This window comes from Myodes glareolus, chromosome 13 (genome assembly GCF_982192425.1).
Source record: "Myodes glareolus chromosome 13, mMyoGla1.1, whole genome shotgun sequence".
NCBI classification, from domain to species: domain Eukaryota; kingdom Metazoa; phylum Chordata; class Mammalia; order Rodentia; family Cricetidae; genus Myodes; species Myodes glareolus.
In genome coordinates this window covers 44,979,212-44,998,069 of record NC_142038.1, presented here as the reverse complement: position 1 = coordinate 44,998,069, position 18,858 = coordinate 44,979,212, and the positions used below count along the sequence as shown (strand labels likewise).

The window sequence follows — 18,858 nt, the reverse complement described above, 5'->3', positions numbered from 1 at the left end:
AGTATAAAAAGTTGTCTTTTGTATGTTTTCCCTGAAAGTAATTGAATTGACTTGCTATGAGGTTGCCAAATGTTTATAAAAAGACAAATACTAAAATGCCTGTGGGAAAACTGACCTATCTTCTGTCAGTGCCCTTGTTAGTGATAGTGTAAAACCTATTTTCACAAGTCTGTTGAGATATGCCGAGGCGGCAATGCTCCTGCTTTTAGAATATGCTAGTAGTGAATGTGCTTAGGGTGTGGATCTTTCAGTAAGTGTAGGCTAATGTTTTCAGCATTGTTGATCTAAGAAGTGTAGTTTAAATATGTAAATATGTGACCTCTCTTCTTTTCTTTCTCTCTCTAAAACAGAGCACAGGGAAAGATCAAAGTTTAAGAGTGAAAGAAATGACCTGGAGAGCTCCTATGTGCCTGTGTCTGCTCCTCCTGCAAACTCTTCTGAGCAGTACTCCTCTGGGGCACAGTCTATTCCCAGCACTGTCACTGTGATCGCACCTGCTCACCATTCTGAAAACACAACTGAGAGCTGGTCTAATTACTATAACAATCATAGCTCTTCCAATTCTTTTGGTCGAAACCCACCACCAAAGAGGCGCTGCAGAGATTATGATGGTAAAGATTGCCTTCTCTTTTGTGTGTACTGTTCCCAGCTAGGAAAGCAAGTGTTAACAGATACGGCATGGGTGCTCCTCAGCAATTTGCCTTTATTTATGTGAATACTGGTGTTTTCTTCATACACCATGTAATGTGTTTTCCCTTACAGTTTCTTGAAAATAACTCCATACTGACATGTAAAGAACTTCCTTCGTTGTTTTTGAGGCTCTTACATAGTATTCTATATGTATGAAAATATGTTTAACCCATTTATCATAAATATGCACTTAGGTCCTTTCCAGCATTTTCAGTTATAAGCAGTTTTACAATAAATAGCCTTGTTTACCTTGCCTAATAGAAATTTAATGTTAAAATCTTGTTTAAATTGATGAATACTATACATAGTTACAGCATACAAGATTTCAGCACATGTATACTGTATATAGTAATCAAATCAGGGTAACTAGCATGTTTATAACCTAAAACTTATTTTTTGATGTTGGGAACGTTCATGATCTTCTCTACCAACTATTTTAAAACAATTGCCAACTATAATTATTTTATTGTATCTAGAATATTATAATTCATTTCTTCTATCTACTTGAGTATTTTTAATTTAAGCCATATATATAGCAAGAATGGTCGCTTTAAAATAATACTATGAAATAGATCATTGAAATGAATTATTAATTTAAGACTTTTATTCCTTCCTATCAAACCTTTGGTAAATGGATATTTGGTAAACTATCTAGTTTTTATTAGTTAAAAAAAAACCTTTCTTTTTAAAATGAGTGTCTTATTATGTAGCCCAGACTTGACTCGCATGTGCATGTAACTCGCAATCCTCCTGCCTCAGCCTCTAGAGTGCTAGGGCTACAGGAGTCACTACCACACTTGTTTTTTATAAAAATTTAGCAACTTGGTTAATCTATAGTAGCTACTTAGTAGCCTGTGTGACCCTGCTGTTGTAAAATTTCAATATGTCATAATCTCATAGAAAACACAGATTGTGCTTGCCTCTACCTCAAGGTTGTATGGTCACTAACAGGTGAGCCCTAAGGAGATTGTTCCGCGTCTTAGAAAAAAACTACAATGTAAATTAAGATGTTGAGTTTTCTGGAATTTGTTTTATTCTTTGAACTTTAAGTAGATCGTAATAAGGTTTTTGTTTTTGTTTCTTTAATTTTAATTCTTACAGAAAGAGGATTTTGTGTACTTGGTGACCTTTGTCAGTTTGATCATGGAAATGATCCTCTAGTTGTTGATGAAGTTGCTCTGCCAAGTATGATTCCTTTCCCACCCCCTCCTCCTGGGCTTCCTCCTCCACCACCTCCCGGAATGTTAATGCCTCCAATGCCAGGTCCAGGCCCAGGCCCTGGTCCTGGCCCTGGTCCCGGTCCCGGCCCAGGCCCAGGCCCTGGCCATAGTATGAGACTTCCTGTTCCTCAAGGACATGGTCAGCCTCCACCTTCTGTTGTGCTTCCCATACCAAGTAAGTATGTGTTGGTTGAATCTTGGTTTTTTTTTTTTTTTTTTTTTTTGATGAGTTGTATTTAGAAGAACCTCATCCCTTTTGCTAACTATTAAAATGCTTGAAAAACAGTAATGGAATGTGAAATATACTCCCATAATTAAGATGTTCTTACTTCCTGCAGTGTGCCCCTTATCTGTAGTAGCCTACCTTGTGTTGACTCGGAGACAAAACCTTGATCGTATCTTAAGATGTTAGCAAAGAAACATGCTGGGAGGTTTATGGATTTTTATTAGTATTTAAAGAAAACCTCTTCAAGAATATTAAAATAATAAGAATTTTTAAAATTATAGGCTCTTTAGAAAATGAATATTAATTTAGGCAGTATTTGTCTAATTGCCCTCAGTGATTACCTATCAGTCAACTTTGATTAATTCTCATTATAGTGTTTTGGGTTGATTTGGGTTTTTTGTTTGTTTATTTTCGTTTTTTTGAGATAGGGTTCTCTGTGTAACTGTCCTGGGTGTCCTGGAACTCACTTTGTGGACCAGGATGGCCTTGGACTCACTTGAGATCCACCTGTCTCTTGTCTCCCAAGTGCTGGGATTACAGGCGTGCACCACCATCACTAGATTTGAGTTGGTTTGTTTTTGTGGGAGTAAATTCTAAATGCCATGCCATCTTAACTGTGTATTTCCATGTGGATTTTTTTACTGAAAAAGAGTTTTTGTGTTTTGTTTTGTTTTTTTAAATAGGCATTTATTGTATCCACCCAAATCAAGAGTAAGAAATGTTTAAAAATGGCCATTTAAGTGCCTGGGATGGTGGCTTAGTCAATAAGAGTACTCGTTGTATAAGCATGAGGATCTGAGTTCAAAATCCCCTTTTAATGTGTTGACATTCAAAGCTAGATGTGGCTCTGTACCTGTAACTCATCTCTGAGTACGGTAGAGACAGGAGGATTGCTGGGGTTGTTTTCTGCCAGCCTAGCTGTGGGTTTAGTGAGAGAGTCTAGAGGGAATAAGGTAGTTTGATACCGTTCTCTGACCTCTGTATACATGCATGGTTATGTGTACACCTTAATGCCTCCCACACAAATATAAGTATTAGTGGTTACTATGGGTGTGGTTACCCAGCACTCTGGAATCTGAGCAGATAATCAAGGTAAGGTTATGACTATAGCAAGAATAGGGATAAGACTAAATTTTTAAAATTCAATTGGAAAAACTTACAGAATGAATTATTTATGTACATGTAAAGGTCTAAGAAAATATCTACTTACAGATATTTAACATTGCATTATTAAAGAGTAGCAAATTATTACCTTAAAAATTATTGTCATTTAATTTATGGAGTATTTCTCTGTTCCTGTTACTAGGAATAGAACTTAGGCCTAGGCAAGCACTCCCCACTCAGGTTTAACCTCAACCCCTTTCAGTTTACTTTCATCAGGGTCTCACTAAGCTGTCCAGACTGGCTTTGAAGTAGTTGTAGTTCAGGCAGGCTTTGAACTTGAGATCTTCTTGTATGTAACCTTCTATGTAACTGAGATTCCAGGCCTGCATCATCTGGTTCTCTCTTTTTCTTCTCCCAGTTCTTGGGATTGAACCCAGAACTTCGTACATTCTAGGCAAATTGTCAGTCTCTGAACTTTATCACCAGCACTGTTTTCTTCTTCCTTCCTTCCTTCCTTCCTTCCTTCCTTCCTTCCTTCCTTCCTTCCTTCCTTCCTTTCTTTTTTAGCACTTTATTTTAGGGCTGTGGTATAGCTTAGTACTATAGTGCTTGACTATGTGAGGACCTGATTTTTGTCCCCCGCATCAAAGCTCTAACCAAAACAGTTAGGAAAAATAATTTAGCACAGTCCTAACATGTGCCCATCCCTAAGTTTCCCTGTAGTAAAGTATACAGCACATTAAAGTTGGTAACAAAGGACTGGCGAGATGACTCAGCAGGAAGGTACTTGCTGTGTAAACCTGGATATCCAAGTTCAGTCCTTAGAACACACATAAAAATAGGAAAGAACTGAATCCATAGATTTGTCTTCTGACCACCTCATGCATGCTATGGCTAACCTACCCTTCATTAATAATAATAATAATAATAATAATAATAATAATAATAATAATAATAATAATAATAATAATAATAAACAACGGTAATAATAACAACAACAATAATCATAAAATGTACCATGAAGTGGCTCAGCAAATCAAGGAGCTTGCCACCTTGGATGATCTGAATTTCATCCTTGGTATCCATGTGGTTGAAGGAGAGAACCAACTCCCTCAGCTTGTCCTCTGACGTCCACGTGTATTCTGTGAGCTTACATACATGAGTACACACACACACACTCTAAAATTTTAAAAGTTGGTAATAATATAAAAGGATTTAATACAGTTTTTTTTTTCTTCAAACTTTGCTTTTTGGAAGTGATGGTGCTGGGGATTGCACCTCACAGGGCTCTAAACACAGTGCTTTGTGTTCTAGTTTTCTTTCTGTTGCTTTGATAAAATAGTGACTGAAACTGGGGTTTGGGAGTAAAAAGGGTTTATTTCAGTATAGAGCTTACAATCAGTCCATCAGTGAGGGGAGCCAAGGCAGAACTGTAGCAGAGACAAAGAAGGAATACTCTATACTGTCCTGTTTAAGCTACATTTCTTATACATCTAAAGACCAACAGTGGGTGGGGCCCTCCTACTTAATGAACAATCAGGAAACTTTGCGGAGACATGCCCACAGACCAGTCTGGTGGAGGCAGTTCTCTATTTGAGGATCTCTCTTCCCAGGTCATTAGCTCCTTGTGAAGTTGAAAGAATTAACCAGTACACTAGGCAAGCACTTTACTATTGATCTCCAACCTGTAACTTAGCAACTCTGAATACTAAATATTGATTGAAGCGGGTCAAGAGATAGCTTAGCAGTTAAGAGTAACTGTTGCTCTTCCTGAGGACCTGGGTTCCGTTCCTAGCACTCACATGGTAGCTCACAACCATTCATAACTAGTTCCAGGGGATCTAATGCCCTCCCCTACCTCTACAAGCACCAGGTACAATTTTATATGATGTACATACATGGGCAAAAAATTCATGCATGTAAGTTAATTAAGTCAATGTTAAAAAAAGCTTAGAAAGAAAACACATTACTTCTACAATACGTGTTGATGTGATTTTATTCTCTTCTTAAGCTTTTCTCTTTATTTACTTATTTTAAATTTAATTTGTTATTGGGGTACTGGCAGTTGAACTCAGGGTCTTGCAAATGCCAGACAAACACTAGACATGGCTGTTGGCTGAACTTTCTGTTGTGCAGATCCCGCAGTCAGTAAGTCCCAAAGAAATCACACAGAGGTCTACATTAATTATAAACTGATTGGCCTAGTATCTCAGGCTTCTATTAACTCTTATAACTTACATTAGCCCATAATTCTTGTCTGTGTAGCCACATGACTTGTTACCATATTCAGTGAGGCAGTTATATCTTGCTTCTTCTGCGTCTGGGTCTCACATGCAGACTGCGCTCCCACTTCCTAGCATTCTCGTTGCCCTGTCTTTACTTCCTGTTTGGCTGCTGGCCAATCAAAATTTTATTAAAACTAATACAAGTGACAGGATAAAAGACCGTTGTTCCATAACACATGGCCACTGAGCTTAATACATCCTTAAGATCCTTATCCCCTATTTTGGAAATGGGGATCTTGAACTTCTGATCTGCCTCCACTTGCAGTTGCAGGCACATGTCATTATGCTGGGATCCAAATCAAAGTTTTGTTCATGCTAAGCAAGCACTCCATCATCTGAACTATATCTCCAATCTAACCATTTACTTTTTTTAAATTTTTTTTTTAATTTTTATTTCTTTTGGTGACGGAATCTCTGTATAATTCTGGCTGGCCTGAAACTCCTGTATAGACCAGACTGGCCTTGAACTCACAGAGGTCTGCTTGCCTCTGCCTCTCAAGTGCTGGAATTAAAGGTGCAAGGGACCATGGCCTAGCCTCACTATATCTTTTTCCATTGTATTCACAACTGCAGATTCATAAATATGTTTATTGCTCACTTATGCTTAAGCCATCTCCTCTTCCTTACGTCCTTTCTGCCATCCTCATGTCTGCCTGCAGGGGCACCTAGTCCTGCTTTCCTTCATTTGTGATAAGCTTTCCCTGTTGGAGAACTAAGACTGTCATCAGGATTGTTAAGTTTGAATAAATTGGTATTAGTATCATGCTCTTACTAGTAATTATTTATCATGTACTTGTTACTTTTTTTTTTGTATTCTATAGGACCTCCCATTTCACAGTCAAGTTTAAATAGCCGTGACCAGCCTGGGACAAGTGCAGTGCCCAATCTTGCACCAGTGGGAGCAAGACTACCTCCTCCTTTACCCCAGAACCTCCTTTATACAGTATCAGAAAGTAAGTAAATGTCACTTCAAGAAATTTTTAGTTTTTTTTTTTAAATTAAACACAGCAGTTTTTTATATACATGAAAGATGATGGACAGTAAGTGGAGTTTCACCTGAAGTTATGGCTTTGGGCCTAGTAGGACAGGGGGCAGGGTGTTTCTCTGTGTTCTGATGAAGACTCTTGTGTGTAGCTTCTAGGAATGCAGCCTGTAAAGATGGCAGTCCAGACTGAGCCATGTACAATTTCAGAACCTTACTGTGTTCCCATCCAGTCATACAATTCTGGTTCAAGGCTAGGGTCTTGCGTTTTTGGCTGCAGATCTGTGGTGTCATTTCTACCTGACCTGGTGTCCGCATGATGTCTAGGGCAGTCTGGAGACTTGGAGGGAGATAAACTGACCCAAAATGTGTTTTTGATGAGTTGTCAAGATGGTGGATAAAGGCAGTTGTTGCCATCAAACCTCAGAACCTGAGTTTGACCCCTGGGTCCTACATGGTGGAAGGAGAAAAGGGGCTCTTTTCAAGTTGTCCTCTGATCTTCACACATGCATTGTGGCACTGTGTGATACACCAAAATTGCTATTCTTGCTGGGCAGTGCTGGCACACATCTTTCATCCCAGCACTTAGGAGGCAGAGGCATGTGGATCTCTGAGTTTAAGGCCGGTCCATTCTATGTAGGAGTTCTAGGACAGTCAGAGCTGTTACACAGAGAAACCCTATCTCAAGGTGGTGGGGGAGAAGAAAGATTATTGTGGGATGCATAGCAAGCACAAAGCGACTACGTCGTGGCTGTATTTTAATTTTGTGTGCTGGGTGGGGGGAAGCAAGGAGCCCTCTGCTGTTGTGCACTGGCAGTATAAAGTCTCTTCATAATGACTGCTTCAGTCACAGCATTGCACTTTTGCTAATTTCTAAAATATGTTGCCTGCCTTCTAAGAAGTGTACAAGAATCAGATAAAATATGTCTAATAATTGAAGTGAAGATAGAAAACATATAAATTAGTGTTTTAGCACATTTTAAACATTCGTGTTTAATTTTAACTTGTTTCCTTTGATTTATACCCTATTAAAAACCAAGTGCCTGGTTGATTTTGTTTGTTTGTTTGTTTGTTTTTTCAAAACAAGATTTCTCTGTGTAGTCCTGGCTATCTTAGAACTGGCCCTCTAGACCAGACTGGCCTCGAACTCAGAGATCCGGCTGCCCTTATTTCATGAGTGCTGGGATTAGCCAACCCAGCTTGATATATATATCACATACATACATATACACACACACACACACACACACACACACACACACACACACAAATATATGTAATTTTTAAAGGTATTTTTTAGAAATATATCTTAAAAGTTAATTAAGCTGAGCATGATGGAGTACTCCTATAAATCCCAGCACTTGGGAGGTAGAGGCAGGAGGATCAAGAGTTCATGGCCAATCTCACACAGCAAGTATGAGGCTGCCATGGGCGACTTGAGCCATTGTCTGAAAAAACCAAAAGCAATAAAAAAAAAAAAGTGGTTGTTTTACATTGTCACATTATGAGCTTTCCTTTACAGAAGTGATGGTATGGGTTTTTTTTTTTTTTTTTTTTTTTTGTATATCCTTGTTTATAAATTTGCTTTACCTTGGAAACATTTCCTCATTTCTTCCATGTTGCAGAGGCAAGCACGTAAAGTAGTTGGGCCTAGTTTAAGATCTTGGTGCTTTTCTCTTTTTCTCTCTTCTTCATGTAGGCCAAGTTAATTCACTTTTGTACTTCAGTTTTCTTTTCCGAAGTGAAACTAATGTTATTTCATTTCTTCTGAAGAAAAATGAATTTATATTCTTGTAAGGCATCTAACATGTCTTTGGCATCTAGTAACCTGTAAAGGATTAATTATATTCTATGTAGTTACTATTGTCTTGTCAGATCTCAACCTCTCAGGATAAAGCCTATACTTAAATCTCGGTCTTTACTCTTGTCTTTGTCATTGGGTACAATATCCAGCCACTCGTGTTGACATTGTCTTACGACTGACACATTGCTACCCCACCCCTCATAAATGATAGTAGGCTTGAACATGGGTCTCTAGCATGCAAGGAAGCCCCAACCGTGCTTTACTTTTTTCAAAACCTAGTTCATCAAGATCCTTTTTCCATTGAAGTTTTCCTTTCACTATAGTTCCACTAGAACCTCTCCTTTTATTCACATTTGGCTTGCTGCACATTTGGATCCTTGGACACCATTATGCTTGTTTAGGCCCCTTCACCAAGGTATAGCACATAATGTTGAGTGAATACCCCTCAGGCTTCATCATGAGAACTTTTCAGCAGAGACTCCTGATTTACTTCTTCTTCCCTAATCTTTTTCCATTGTTTGCCAGCTTGAATAGTGACCATGTTCCTGCTGTGATTCAACTTGCCCTTTTTTCTTTCCTGATGCATATGTGCTTTCTCTTCTGCTTCAAGGTTCAAGTCTAAGTAGTTAAGAAATACTCATCTCCTGTTTCTCATTCTTAACATGCAAGCATTTGTTTCATAGTAGTGTGTACTTAAATATAGGTCTGTTTGATTTTCCATCTATGAATATAAATCAGAAATTTATCCGACATTTTCTCCTGGTCTTCTGTTTTTTCTCATGGTCTCCTGATTTTTAACTTCTTAACAGCACAGGTTTGTTTTGTTGTTGCTATCAGTGTTTTTACTTATGGGGAATATCAAATAGACATAAAAATGAAGAGAATATTAGAACGACCTCAGGTATGTGCAGTATAGCAAAGGGCCCTGTACCTTTATCCAGCTTCAGTAGTGACCAGTGTGCCAGTTAACTCTTTAGCATTTCTGTTAGTCAGCTCTTAACAGTTAAAAGTGACTTTTGTACTTATAAATATGAAAACCTAAATTTGTTGCAGTCTATGGCATATTTTTATATTGTTAAATTTAGTGTTGAGTCATAGTAAAAATTCTGCTTAAAAAAATCTGGCAGTTATTCATTTGTTGTTATACCAAATTGTACATTATGACATGCACAGTAAATACTCTGCTTGGTGTTACTGAGACAGGATTTTTCTACATATCCCTGGCTCTTCTGGAACTCACTATGTAGACCAAACTGTCCTTGAACTCAGAGATCTACTTGCTCCTGCCTCCTAAGTTGTGGAATTAAAACACCATACTCAGGTGCCGTTAATTTAAAAAAAATTTAGCAGTTGCCAGTAATCCCAGTGACCTATCTTAATAATATTCATTAATTCATAAAATATTTGTTCAGTGCTTACATTTGCCAGGCATTGTGGTAGATGCTAGGAAGTGAAGATGTGTAAGGTAAACAGATTTCAGGTGACTTTGCTCATGACTTTAAAAGAAAGAGTATAATATTTTAGAACAAAATTCCAAACATTTTCCAGTCCTAAAACTATTAGGACAAATACAATTGTCAGCTTTTTTGTCAGAATAGAGGACTGCATAGAAAAATATCTAGTATCATTATAATCTTAAAAATACATTTTAAGCCAGGTGGTGATGTTGCACTCCTTTTTTAATCCCAGTACTTAGGAGACAGAGGCAGGTGGTTCTCTGAGTTTCAGGCCAGCCTGGTCTACAGAGTGAGTTTCAAGACAGCCAGGGCTACCCAGAGAAACTGTGTCTCAAACAAAACAAAACAAAACCCCCAAAATTTAATACACAAAAGATAAAAATCTAAGAATAAAAGCAATCCTTTTAATAATTACCATTTTTGTTACAAAACTAGTAAATGTGATAATTTTGCATTGATATTTCTGGTTTACTACTTTATAGTCTTAGATGCTGTATTGGTATTTATAAAGAGAATTGGTTTGTTGGCAAATAAAATGTTAATATTGAGCTGGGCAGTGGTGGCACACGCCTTTAATCCCAGGACTTGGGAGGTGGAGGCAGAGGCAGGTGGATCTCTGTGAGTTTCAGGCCAGTCTGGTTTACAAGAGCTAGTTCCAGGACAGGCACCAAAGCTACACAGAGAAACTCTTATCTCGAAAAACCATATAAATATGATAAGTCAAAATTGTGTCATTAAAGCAACTTCGTAAAATTTCTTCCTTTCATAAAAGCCTATAATTTGATTCTTAAATATATAGGGAGGAACAGGGGAGACAGTTTAGTGAAGTAAGTATTGTGCAAACCTGAGGATTTGGGTCCCTGGTACCATGTATGAGTCAGCATAGCAGTGAGTGCCTGGAGCTCTAGAGCTGCAGGGGAGGAGATAGATGGCCAGATTCCTGGAACTCATTACAGGTTCAGTGAAAGACCCTGTCTCAAAAATAAGAGGCAGGATGGGGATGTAGCTCAGTTGGTAGAATATGCATGTACAGTGCATGAAGCCCTGGGCTTTAGGCTCAGTACATAAAACCAGGAATGGTGGCACATGCCTGAAATCTGTGCACTTGTCAAGTAAAGGCACGAGCATCAGGAAATCAAGGCCACCCTCCTTTATATAGTACATTGGCAGCCAACTGGACACACATGAGACCCCGTCTCATTTTTCAAAAGGAAAAAGGTAGAAAGTAAAGTAATATAGAAAGACATTGGTGTCAACTTCTTGACTTCATATGCGTGTGCCCACACGAACATATACATATACTACACACACAGTTCATAGAAAAAAAGTAAAACTCTCAAAGATGGTATCTGATAAGCATCTAAGCATTTAAAACACAACTTTAGGGACCAGATAAGATGGCTCAATGAGTAAAGGTGAAGTGCCTGTCTCCAAGCCTGGTGACATAAGTTTGATTCTCAAGACCCATACATAGAATAGGAAGAGAAAGCCAGTGTAGGTTAACCAATACACATTTACACACACATACAAATAAATAGCTGTGATAAATCCTGTGATCGAATTATTATTAGTACATTGGTTTACAGTGGGAATCACGTGTAAAAAAGCTGAAAATTGGAGTTGCCTGGGGAGGTGGCTCAAATGAAGAAAGTACTCACTGTACAACCGTGAAAACTGGAGTTGAGACTATCTGAACAGGTAAAGCCAGATGTGGTAGCACAGTCCAAGCGGCATATGCTCCTACAGTAAGAAGAGAGGCAATTCACTAAACTCTTGAGAACAGCTGGAGCATAGCTTAAGACCCTGTACTAATGAATAAACAAGATGAAAAAGTAAAGACTGACACCCAAGGTTGTCGTCTGGATCCTCCCACAACACACACAATGCACACATGAACATTCACGGGAATACGTAAACATAAAACATATACATAAAAATTGTTATATTTTTATAATAATTTTTAGTAATAGATTTTTCAATTTCTATTTAGTTGATTTTAATGTTTGTGTATTGGGAAATTTGAGGGGCTGGAGAGATGGCTTCTTGATTAAGAACACTGATATTCTTTGAGTACCCACATGGCAGCTCACAACTGTCCGTGACTCCAGAGTATACATACCTTCTTCTGCCCTCCATAGACACCAGGCATGCATCTAATCAACTCATAGCCTCCTTCCATAAGGTTTGAATTGCATGTTTTCTGTGATCTTAACAGTAGAGATTGTACAAGCATGCCCTTTAGTCTAGTTACTAGTTACATATACTAGGCCAATTTGTGCTGAATCATACATTTAAAGCCATCATACAGATTGGCATTACATTTCTTTTGTTTTCTCTTGAGCATTGTGCCTCTTGATTATTTGTCACAGAGAATTCTGTTGTAGGACATGATTTAGTACTATTTTCAGATGATTGAGGATATATTGAATTGCTGTTGCAATGTAATGATTCATTCTTTTAAAACAAATCTTGAAAGGACTGGTGTTCAATATGTAGTTCCATCGTTGGCTCTACAGTGAGGTTTGTCATCTCCTTTTCTCCATGCCTGTGGAAAGAGAAATGTCTTTCTACTATGAAATTAAGGGATTGCATTGGGGTCTGTCTTACCTGCATGTGTTAAAAATCTAAAGGAACTGTACAACTTGCAAAGACTTTAATCACATATTAAACATCTTGTAACCTTGCTTCATTATGTCTTATGTTACAGTGAAGGTCTGACTTTGTGGTATAAAATATTAACTAAATCCTACAAATTTATGTTTCATATGTTGCTGTCAGGGAATGGTACTAAATAGAAACTAAAGGAAGGTTTTACTCTGTGATACTTTGGATTTTTCCAATCCCATTGTATAGAATTTATGTCTGTATATGTACGTACATGTGTGTGCATGCATGTGTGTTTGTCCCTCTGTGTACTTTATTTTGAAACATGGGGCCTAAAAGCCAAAGTCATTTACTATATCTATATTTGGTCTGTTTGCATTTTTTCTTCATTTTTTTTCTTATCATCCGCTCTGGTGATTAACTAATTTTCACTACCTTTTGAATTTTCTTCTAGTGAACACTTATTCTTTGTGAGGCTATGGATATAGTAGTTTGTTTTGTATTTCTTACTATTCTTTTCCTGCTTTTAGATCTGGGAGTATATTTTGGGTAGAGTTGCCATTTTTGTGATTAGAGGTGCATGTGCATGACTACCTTTATATCTGCACAGCTCATTAATATCACATTCTTTGTGAACTATAGCTCAGGGTACCTTTCTGTAACTTGAGTTGTTCATTGTTCATCTTTAGATTAAAAATAGCATCCATTTATGATTCAAAAGAATAGAAAGCCAGGTATGGTGCTGTATACCTGCATTTCCAGCACTTGGGCTATGGAGGCAGTAGGATCAGGAGTTCAATGTTAGCCTCAGCTATATAGTGACTTTGAGGCAAGCAAACCTTCTCTTTCAAGAGAGAGAGAGGAGAGAGGAGGAGAATATTCTAAAAGGCAGATTGCACAGTGCTAGCTTCTTTGTACCTTGAGGCATCTGAGTCAGTTGCATGTCTGTGCTTTCTTGAGTTAGAATCTCAATAATGTCTTTCTCACTACTGTTCTTGCTGTTGTAATTTCTCTGTTCTTGGCTCACAGTCTCAGGAAGTACATCACTGCCTCAGAAAAGCAAGCTTGTGACTTTCAATCCCAGCTGCCCTCCTATTCTTTCCTCTGTAGGACAGCCCATGTATTCTCGTGAACATGGTGCTGCTGCATCTGAGCGACTTCAGTTGGGGACACCGCCTCCTCTGTTGGCAGCTCGTTTGGTGCCACCTCGAAACCTCATGGGATCCTCCATTGGGTATCATACCTCAGTCTCCAGCCCTACCCCTCTGGTCCCAGGTAAGCTTTGCTTCAGATGGCCATCCACCTCACTGATCTTTTATACCTGAAACTGGTCAGCCTAACATATTAGATGACCTGGGACTCTGACCTGTCTGAAGTTCCCTTTAAGGTCTTGGGTAGAGTGTTCTCTGTTTCTCTGCTTCTGTGGTTTGTCCCTAGTGGTTGTTGATGATTAGGCCCTCTGTGTGTGTCTGTCATCTCTGTTGTCCTGTATATTTACATTTAGTGCCTTGGTAACAGTCACATCTTCCTTAAGCTAGATAGGAAGATGGTATCTGCTTGAGTATTTTCTAGTTAATTACTTGTATATTACAAGAAAAACTAGGGTAATTTTTCTTTGAAATAAAACTAAAGTTCGGGTTTCTTGCTGCTCGTGGATAAACATAGTTTCTCCCTTCTACTCCATTTGGATAGATTGATCATGATGACTGTAATATTTTTGAAAATTATTTCGCCCTATTGATATGTGTTTTGAAGATCTGTGCTATACTTTGCTGGTATCTTGTTAGTCTCTCTATTTAAATTCAATTTCCTCACTATGTCTTTAGATTCTCACATTTTCTTTAGTTAGTTCAGAACTAACTAAAGGGCTTTTTAAAAACAAAAGAGGGTTACTATATAGTCCAAGTTAGCCTTGAACTTGGAATCAGCTGTTCTAGGTTTGCAGTTGTGTGCTACCATGCCTGATCTGACTGAACCATTACATGTATTGGGGTTCTGTGTACACAGTGGTCATAGAACTAGGTAGGTCATTTGATTGTGTAAATTTCAAACATTTATGTAGCCTCAACTGTGGGAGAGTTTCTGTTCATATTAGACAATAATTGAAAACTTTGGACCATACTTTGTTGATTTGCTTAAATGTTGAAGTAATGTTTATTTTCTTAATTTTTAGAGTTGGCATGTGTCTTAGGTAGGGTTACCATTGCTGTGATGAAACACCACGACCCAAGAAACTTGGGAAGGAAAGGATTTATTTGGCTTATGCTTCTACATCAGAGTTCATCGTCAAAGGAAGTTAGGGCAGGAACCTGGAGGCAGGAGCTGTGTAGAGGCCATGGAGGGATGCTGCTTACTGGTTTACTCCTCATGGCTTGCTCACCCTGCTTGCTTATAGAAGCCAGGACCACCAGCCCAAGGATAGTAGTAGTACCACCCACAATGGTCTGGGCCCTACCCATCAATCACTAATTTAAAAAAATGCCTTACAGCTGGATCTTAAGGAGGCATTTTCTCAATTGAAGTTCTCTCTTTTCAGATAACTCTAGCTTGTTGACATAAAACTAGCCAGAACAGCAAAACTGTGAAATCTGTGGAATTTGTTATTTTACATATTGTTCTCAAACTATCACTTAGATATTTAACATACTTAAATTTAATAAATAGATAGGACCTGCTTTTAAGCTCTACTCCATTAAAGCACACGTTTCTCTTGATAAGTAATACTGTCTAGTTGACTTAAATGAACAAAAAAATTAAGGGCATGGGTCATTCAGCATAATTCTTGACCCCAAATTGTGAAGAACTAAATTTGAATCACCAGCACCCACATAAAAAACTGGGCATGATGACATAGGCCTATCATTCTGGCACTAGAGGCTGAGTTGAGAGAACTTTCTGGGGTTTGTTGGCCAGCCACTGTAGTTGAATATCAATGAGAGACTTTATCTCAGGAAATAAGATGGTGAGGGATTGAGGAAAACACTGAGCATTGACCTCTGTCTTCACATGCATGTGTGTACATGGGAAAAAAGGGAAGGGCTCAGAGCAGGAGCTGACAAAATTCAGTATGACGTCCAAGAATGCTCTGACAGAGAGAGTTTGGTTTTATTAGGTCATCATTAAGAAACTTTAGGCTGAATAGAAGCATTGAGAATGAGTATAAATCCTGTAATAGAAACATCATTATTACAGTAATTTATTAACTTTCCTTAGCCATTTTATTCTGAGGAGGGACTACAGACCTCAGTGGTGACTAAGTTTTAAAATCATTCATTTTGTTACAGAGAATCAATTTTTAATCTATTGACGCTCTATACCACGCAATGAACTGTCTTAAAATGTGGAAGGAAAGAAAGTGAGGGAATATGTGGACATGAAGTATTGACCAGCAGTTTTAGTTCTGGTGGCCTATGTCTCAGTTGGTTGTTTGTCAGTGTCATTTAATTGTTCTAAACTTGAAGTTGGTGTTTTGTGCAGGGAGAATATGCTCATGGAACCAGAAGTTGGGGGAAATACAGTACTCAGGGCAAGCTTTACTCTAAGAGGGTGAGAGAGATTTAACTTATTTAGACAGTGGCTGCAGATTCATACTTTTTGAAATCCAGAAATTCCTAAGGGGGATTGTTTGTTTTAAGAATTTATTTTATTTTATTTGAGACAGTCTCACTATATCAGTCTTGCTGGCTTGGAACTTAGCCATGTAATCAGGCTTGCCTCAAACTTACAAAGATCCACTTGTGCCTGCCTCCCAAGTACAGATATTAAAGGTGTTGCTTCCACACCTCACTTATTTTACTAATTTTTAACCATGTGTGTATAAGTCTGGGTGTGGGTGTATGTATGTGAGTACAGGTGCCCACCCCATCCAGAAGAGGATGTTGGATCCTGTGGACATGGGGTTGTTCACCAGTGGTTGTGAACCAAATGTGGGTGCTGAGAACCCAGTTTGGGTCTTCTGCAAAAGTAGCATGTTCTCTTAACCACTGAGCTATCTCTCCAGCAAGTAGATCATTTGTGAGCCTACATTCTGTACCATATAAGTGGCAACCATTAGTAAAGATCTGAATGAGATTGATCTTGTAGCTTGAACTTTATGTGAATCATTAAATACATTTTCCATTACGGAAAAAAAAACGGAAGAAACACAAGAGCTTCTGAATCATAACCATGAAAAACAGTGTCTCCAGTCTGTTTTACTCTGATTTGATGTAGAATCTGAAGAGGTTATGTGCCATTTGGGGTTTCTATCACTCCTTTTAGAATTGCTTTTAACACTAATAAAATAGTTACTTGGAGTTAGAATTTTCAAAGTGATTTTTTGTTTCAGAAAAAGTATGAGAAATATAAAAAAAATACATTGGTGAATAATAGGGTGGTATTAAGATAATTATAAGTATCTAGCCTTTTTATTTGAAATACGCTTTGGATAGGAAACCAGTTATTATTTCTTTATCTAAAAAAGTATTTTTTGTTGATTACAGAAATATCTAGAAATTGAGACACAACTCAACAACCTGAATGAATAATGTGTTCATGTATGTGAAAATTGGTGATGAAAATATGTATTATTATTAGAGTAAGTGATTAGTATACAGGGTAGACATTGCCGAATGGATTGAGAGTAAATACTGTTTGCACTTGAATGTCTATATGGTTGTAGTAGTAGTAGTACTGTTTACTTGTACTCCTAAAAGGAGTGTCCGGTAGAACTCAAAGAGAAACATATGCGGTTGATGGAATTAATATTCTTTGAAGAACACATAACATGAACAGCTCTTTATTTTTAGTAACAGGGGAATAATTTGAGCACTCTCTGATTTTGTAAGTGGTTTTTTTTTTTTCTAGATACATATGAACCTGATGGTTATAACCCTGAAGCTCCTAGTATCACCAGTTCTGGCAGATCACAGTATAGACAGTTCTTTTCAAGAGCACAGACACAGCGTCCCAACCTGATTGGCCTTACATCTGGAGATATGGATGCAAATCCAAGAGGTAAGAATGCCCTTTTCTGGTGATACACATCATGCAACAGTTTGTCAATGTAGCTGATACCTTTGTGTTTCTGGTCTCACTTGAGGAAATCAGACTCCTTATACTTTTTAAAGATGCTTTGTAATCATCTCAATAGTTTTATAACAATTTCACTTCTAAATTTTAATGGTATAATTAGAAATATATATATGTATATATGTATGTATGTATTATGTATGGTGCAGTACAATTCTGTATTCTGTCAATTATGTTTTAAATAAACGGCGATTGCTGATTGGCCAGTAGCCAGGCAGGACGTATAGGTGGGACAACCAGACAGAAAGTAGAGGTGGGACAATGAGAACAGGAGAATTCTGGGAAGGAGATAGCCCATTCCTCTGCAGTCCCGTCCAGACACCGAATATGCCCCGCTGAAGGTACCGAGCCATGTGGCTAACATATACTAGAATAATGGGCTAATATAAGTTATAAAAGTTAATAAGAAGCCTGAGCTAATGGGCAAATCAGTTTTATAACTTATGTAGACCTTCTGTGTGATTCTTTGAGACCTAACGACTGTGGGAACCGGGCAGAACAGAAACCTCAACAAGCAGGTCCTCATGTTACATATATTATGTATTTAGTGTTCTGTCAGCGTGTATGCCTGCAGAGCAGAAGAGAGCACCAGGTCTCATTACAGATGATTGTGAACCATCATGTAGTTATTGGGAATTGAACTGAGGACCTCTGGAAGAGCAGCCAGTGCTCTTAACCACTGAGCCATTTCTTCAGCCTGAATATATTTCTTTTTAGACACAGAAAATAGTAATACTTTTTAGTTGCTTTTTTTGGATAGGATTTCAGACCATTTTAACTGTGTGCTAGGCACAGTGCTAGAGTTTACATGCAAGAAGGTGAGATGACTGGTCCCTTTCCCTCAAAGAACTGATCAAAGGTTTATTTTCTATTTTGAGAGGTGTAGCTTCAAACCATTAATGTTACAAGCCTAAACACTATAAGTAAATTAGCATTTTATCAATTTACTTTTTAAGATTACAGCTATATACTCAGGTCCAGTGGCACATATTTTTTATCTGTGTGGAGGCAGGAGGACCAGGGCTGAAGATTATCTTTACCTACATAGCAGGTTCAAAGCCAGCCTGGGCCACATAGATCCTGTCTAAAAACAAAACCCCTAAAATTATATCTATCAGGACCTGCTTCAAAGTTTTTAAGATAAAAACCTTTAAAAAAAAAATCAAGCCATGACAGTTGTGGTGGTACACACTTTTAATCCCAACACTCACAATCACGGATAGATCTCTGTGAGTTGTAGGCCAGCCTAGTTACATAATAAGTTATGTGCCAAACAGGGATACAGAGTCAGACCCTGTCTCAAGATAACCGCACAGATCAAGCTAAGATTAAATAGAAGCATATACTTATAATGTGGGTTCTTTCCCTTCCTCGCTAAAATGTTAACATATCTAAGAGTAAAATAGGGTCCTATTT

The 18,858-nt window shown here is 38.0% G+C and overlaps 1 protein-coding gene across 2 annotated transcripts in view; it reads left to right on the top strand.

Moving 5' to 3' along the window:
- The window catches only part of Rbm27 (RNA binding motif protein 27), a 67,048-nt gene that overhangs the window by 25,277 nt on the left and 22,913 nt on the right, over positions 1–18,858 (top strand). Inside the window, exons 6-10 of one of the 2 annotated variants that reach the window (XM_048419057.3) lie at positions 351–611; positions 1,792–2,085; positions 6,347–6,478; positions 13,483–13,647; positions 17,218–17,367. In XM_048419057.3, coding sequence (XP_048275014.3) covers positions 351–611; positions 1,792–2,085; positions 6,347–6,478; positions 13,483–13,647; positions 17,218–17,367 — 1,002 coding nt within the window. The remainder of the gene's footprint in view (positions 1–350; positions 612–1,791; positions 2,086–6,346; positions 6,479–13,482; positions 13,648–17,217; positions 17,368–18,858) is intronic. The other variant, XM_048419058.3, reaches the window with a different exon arrangement.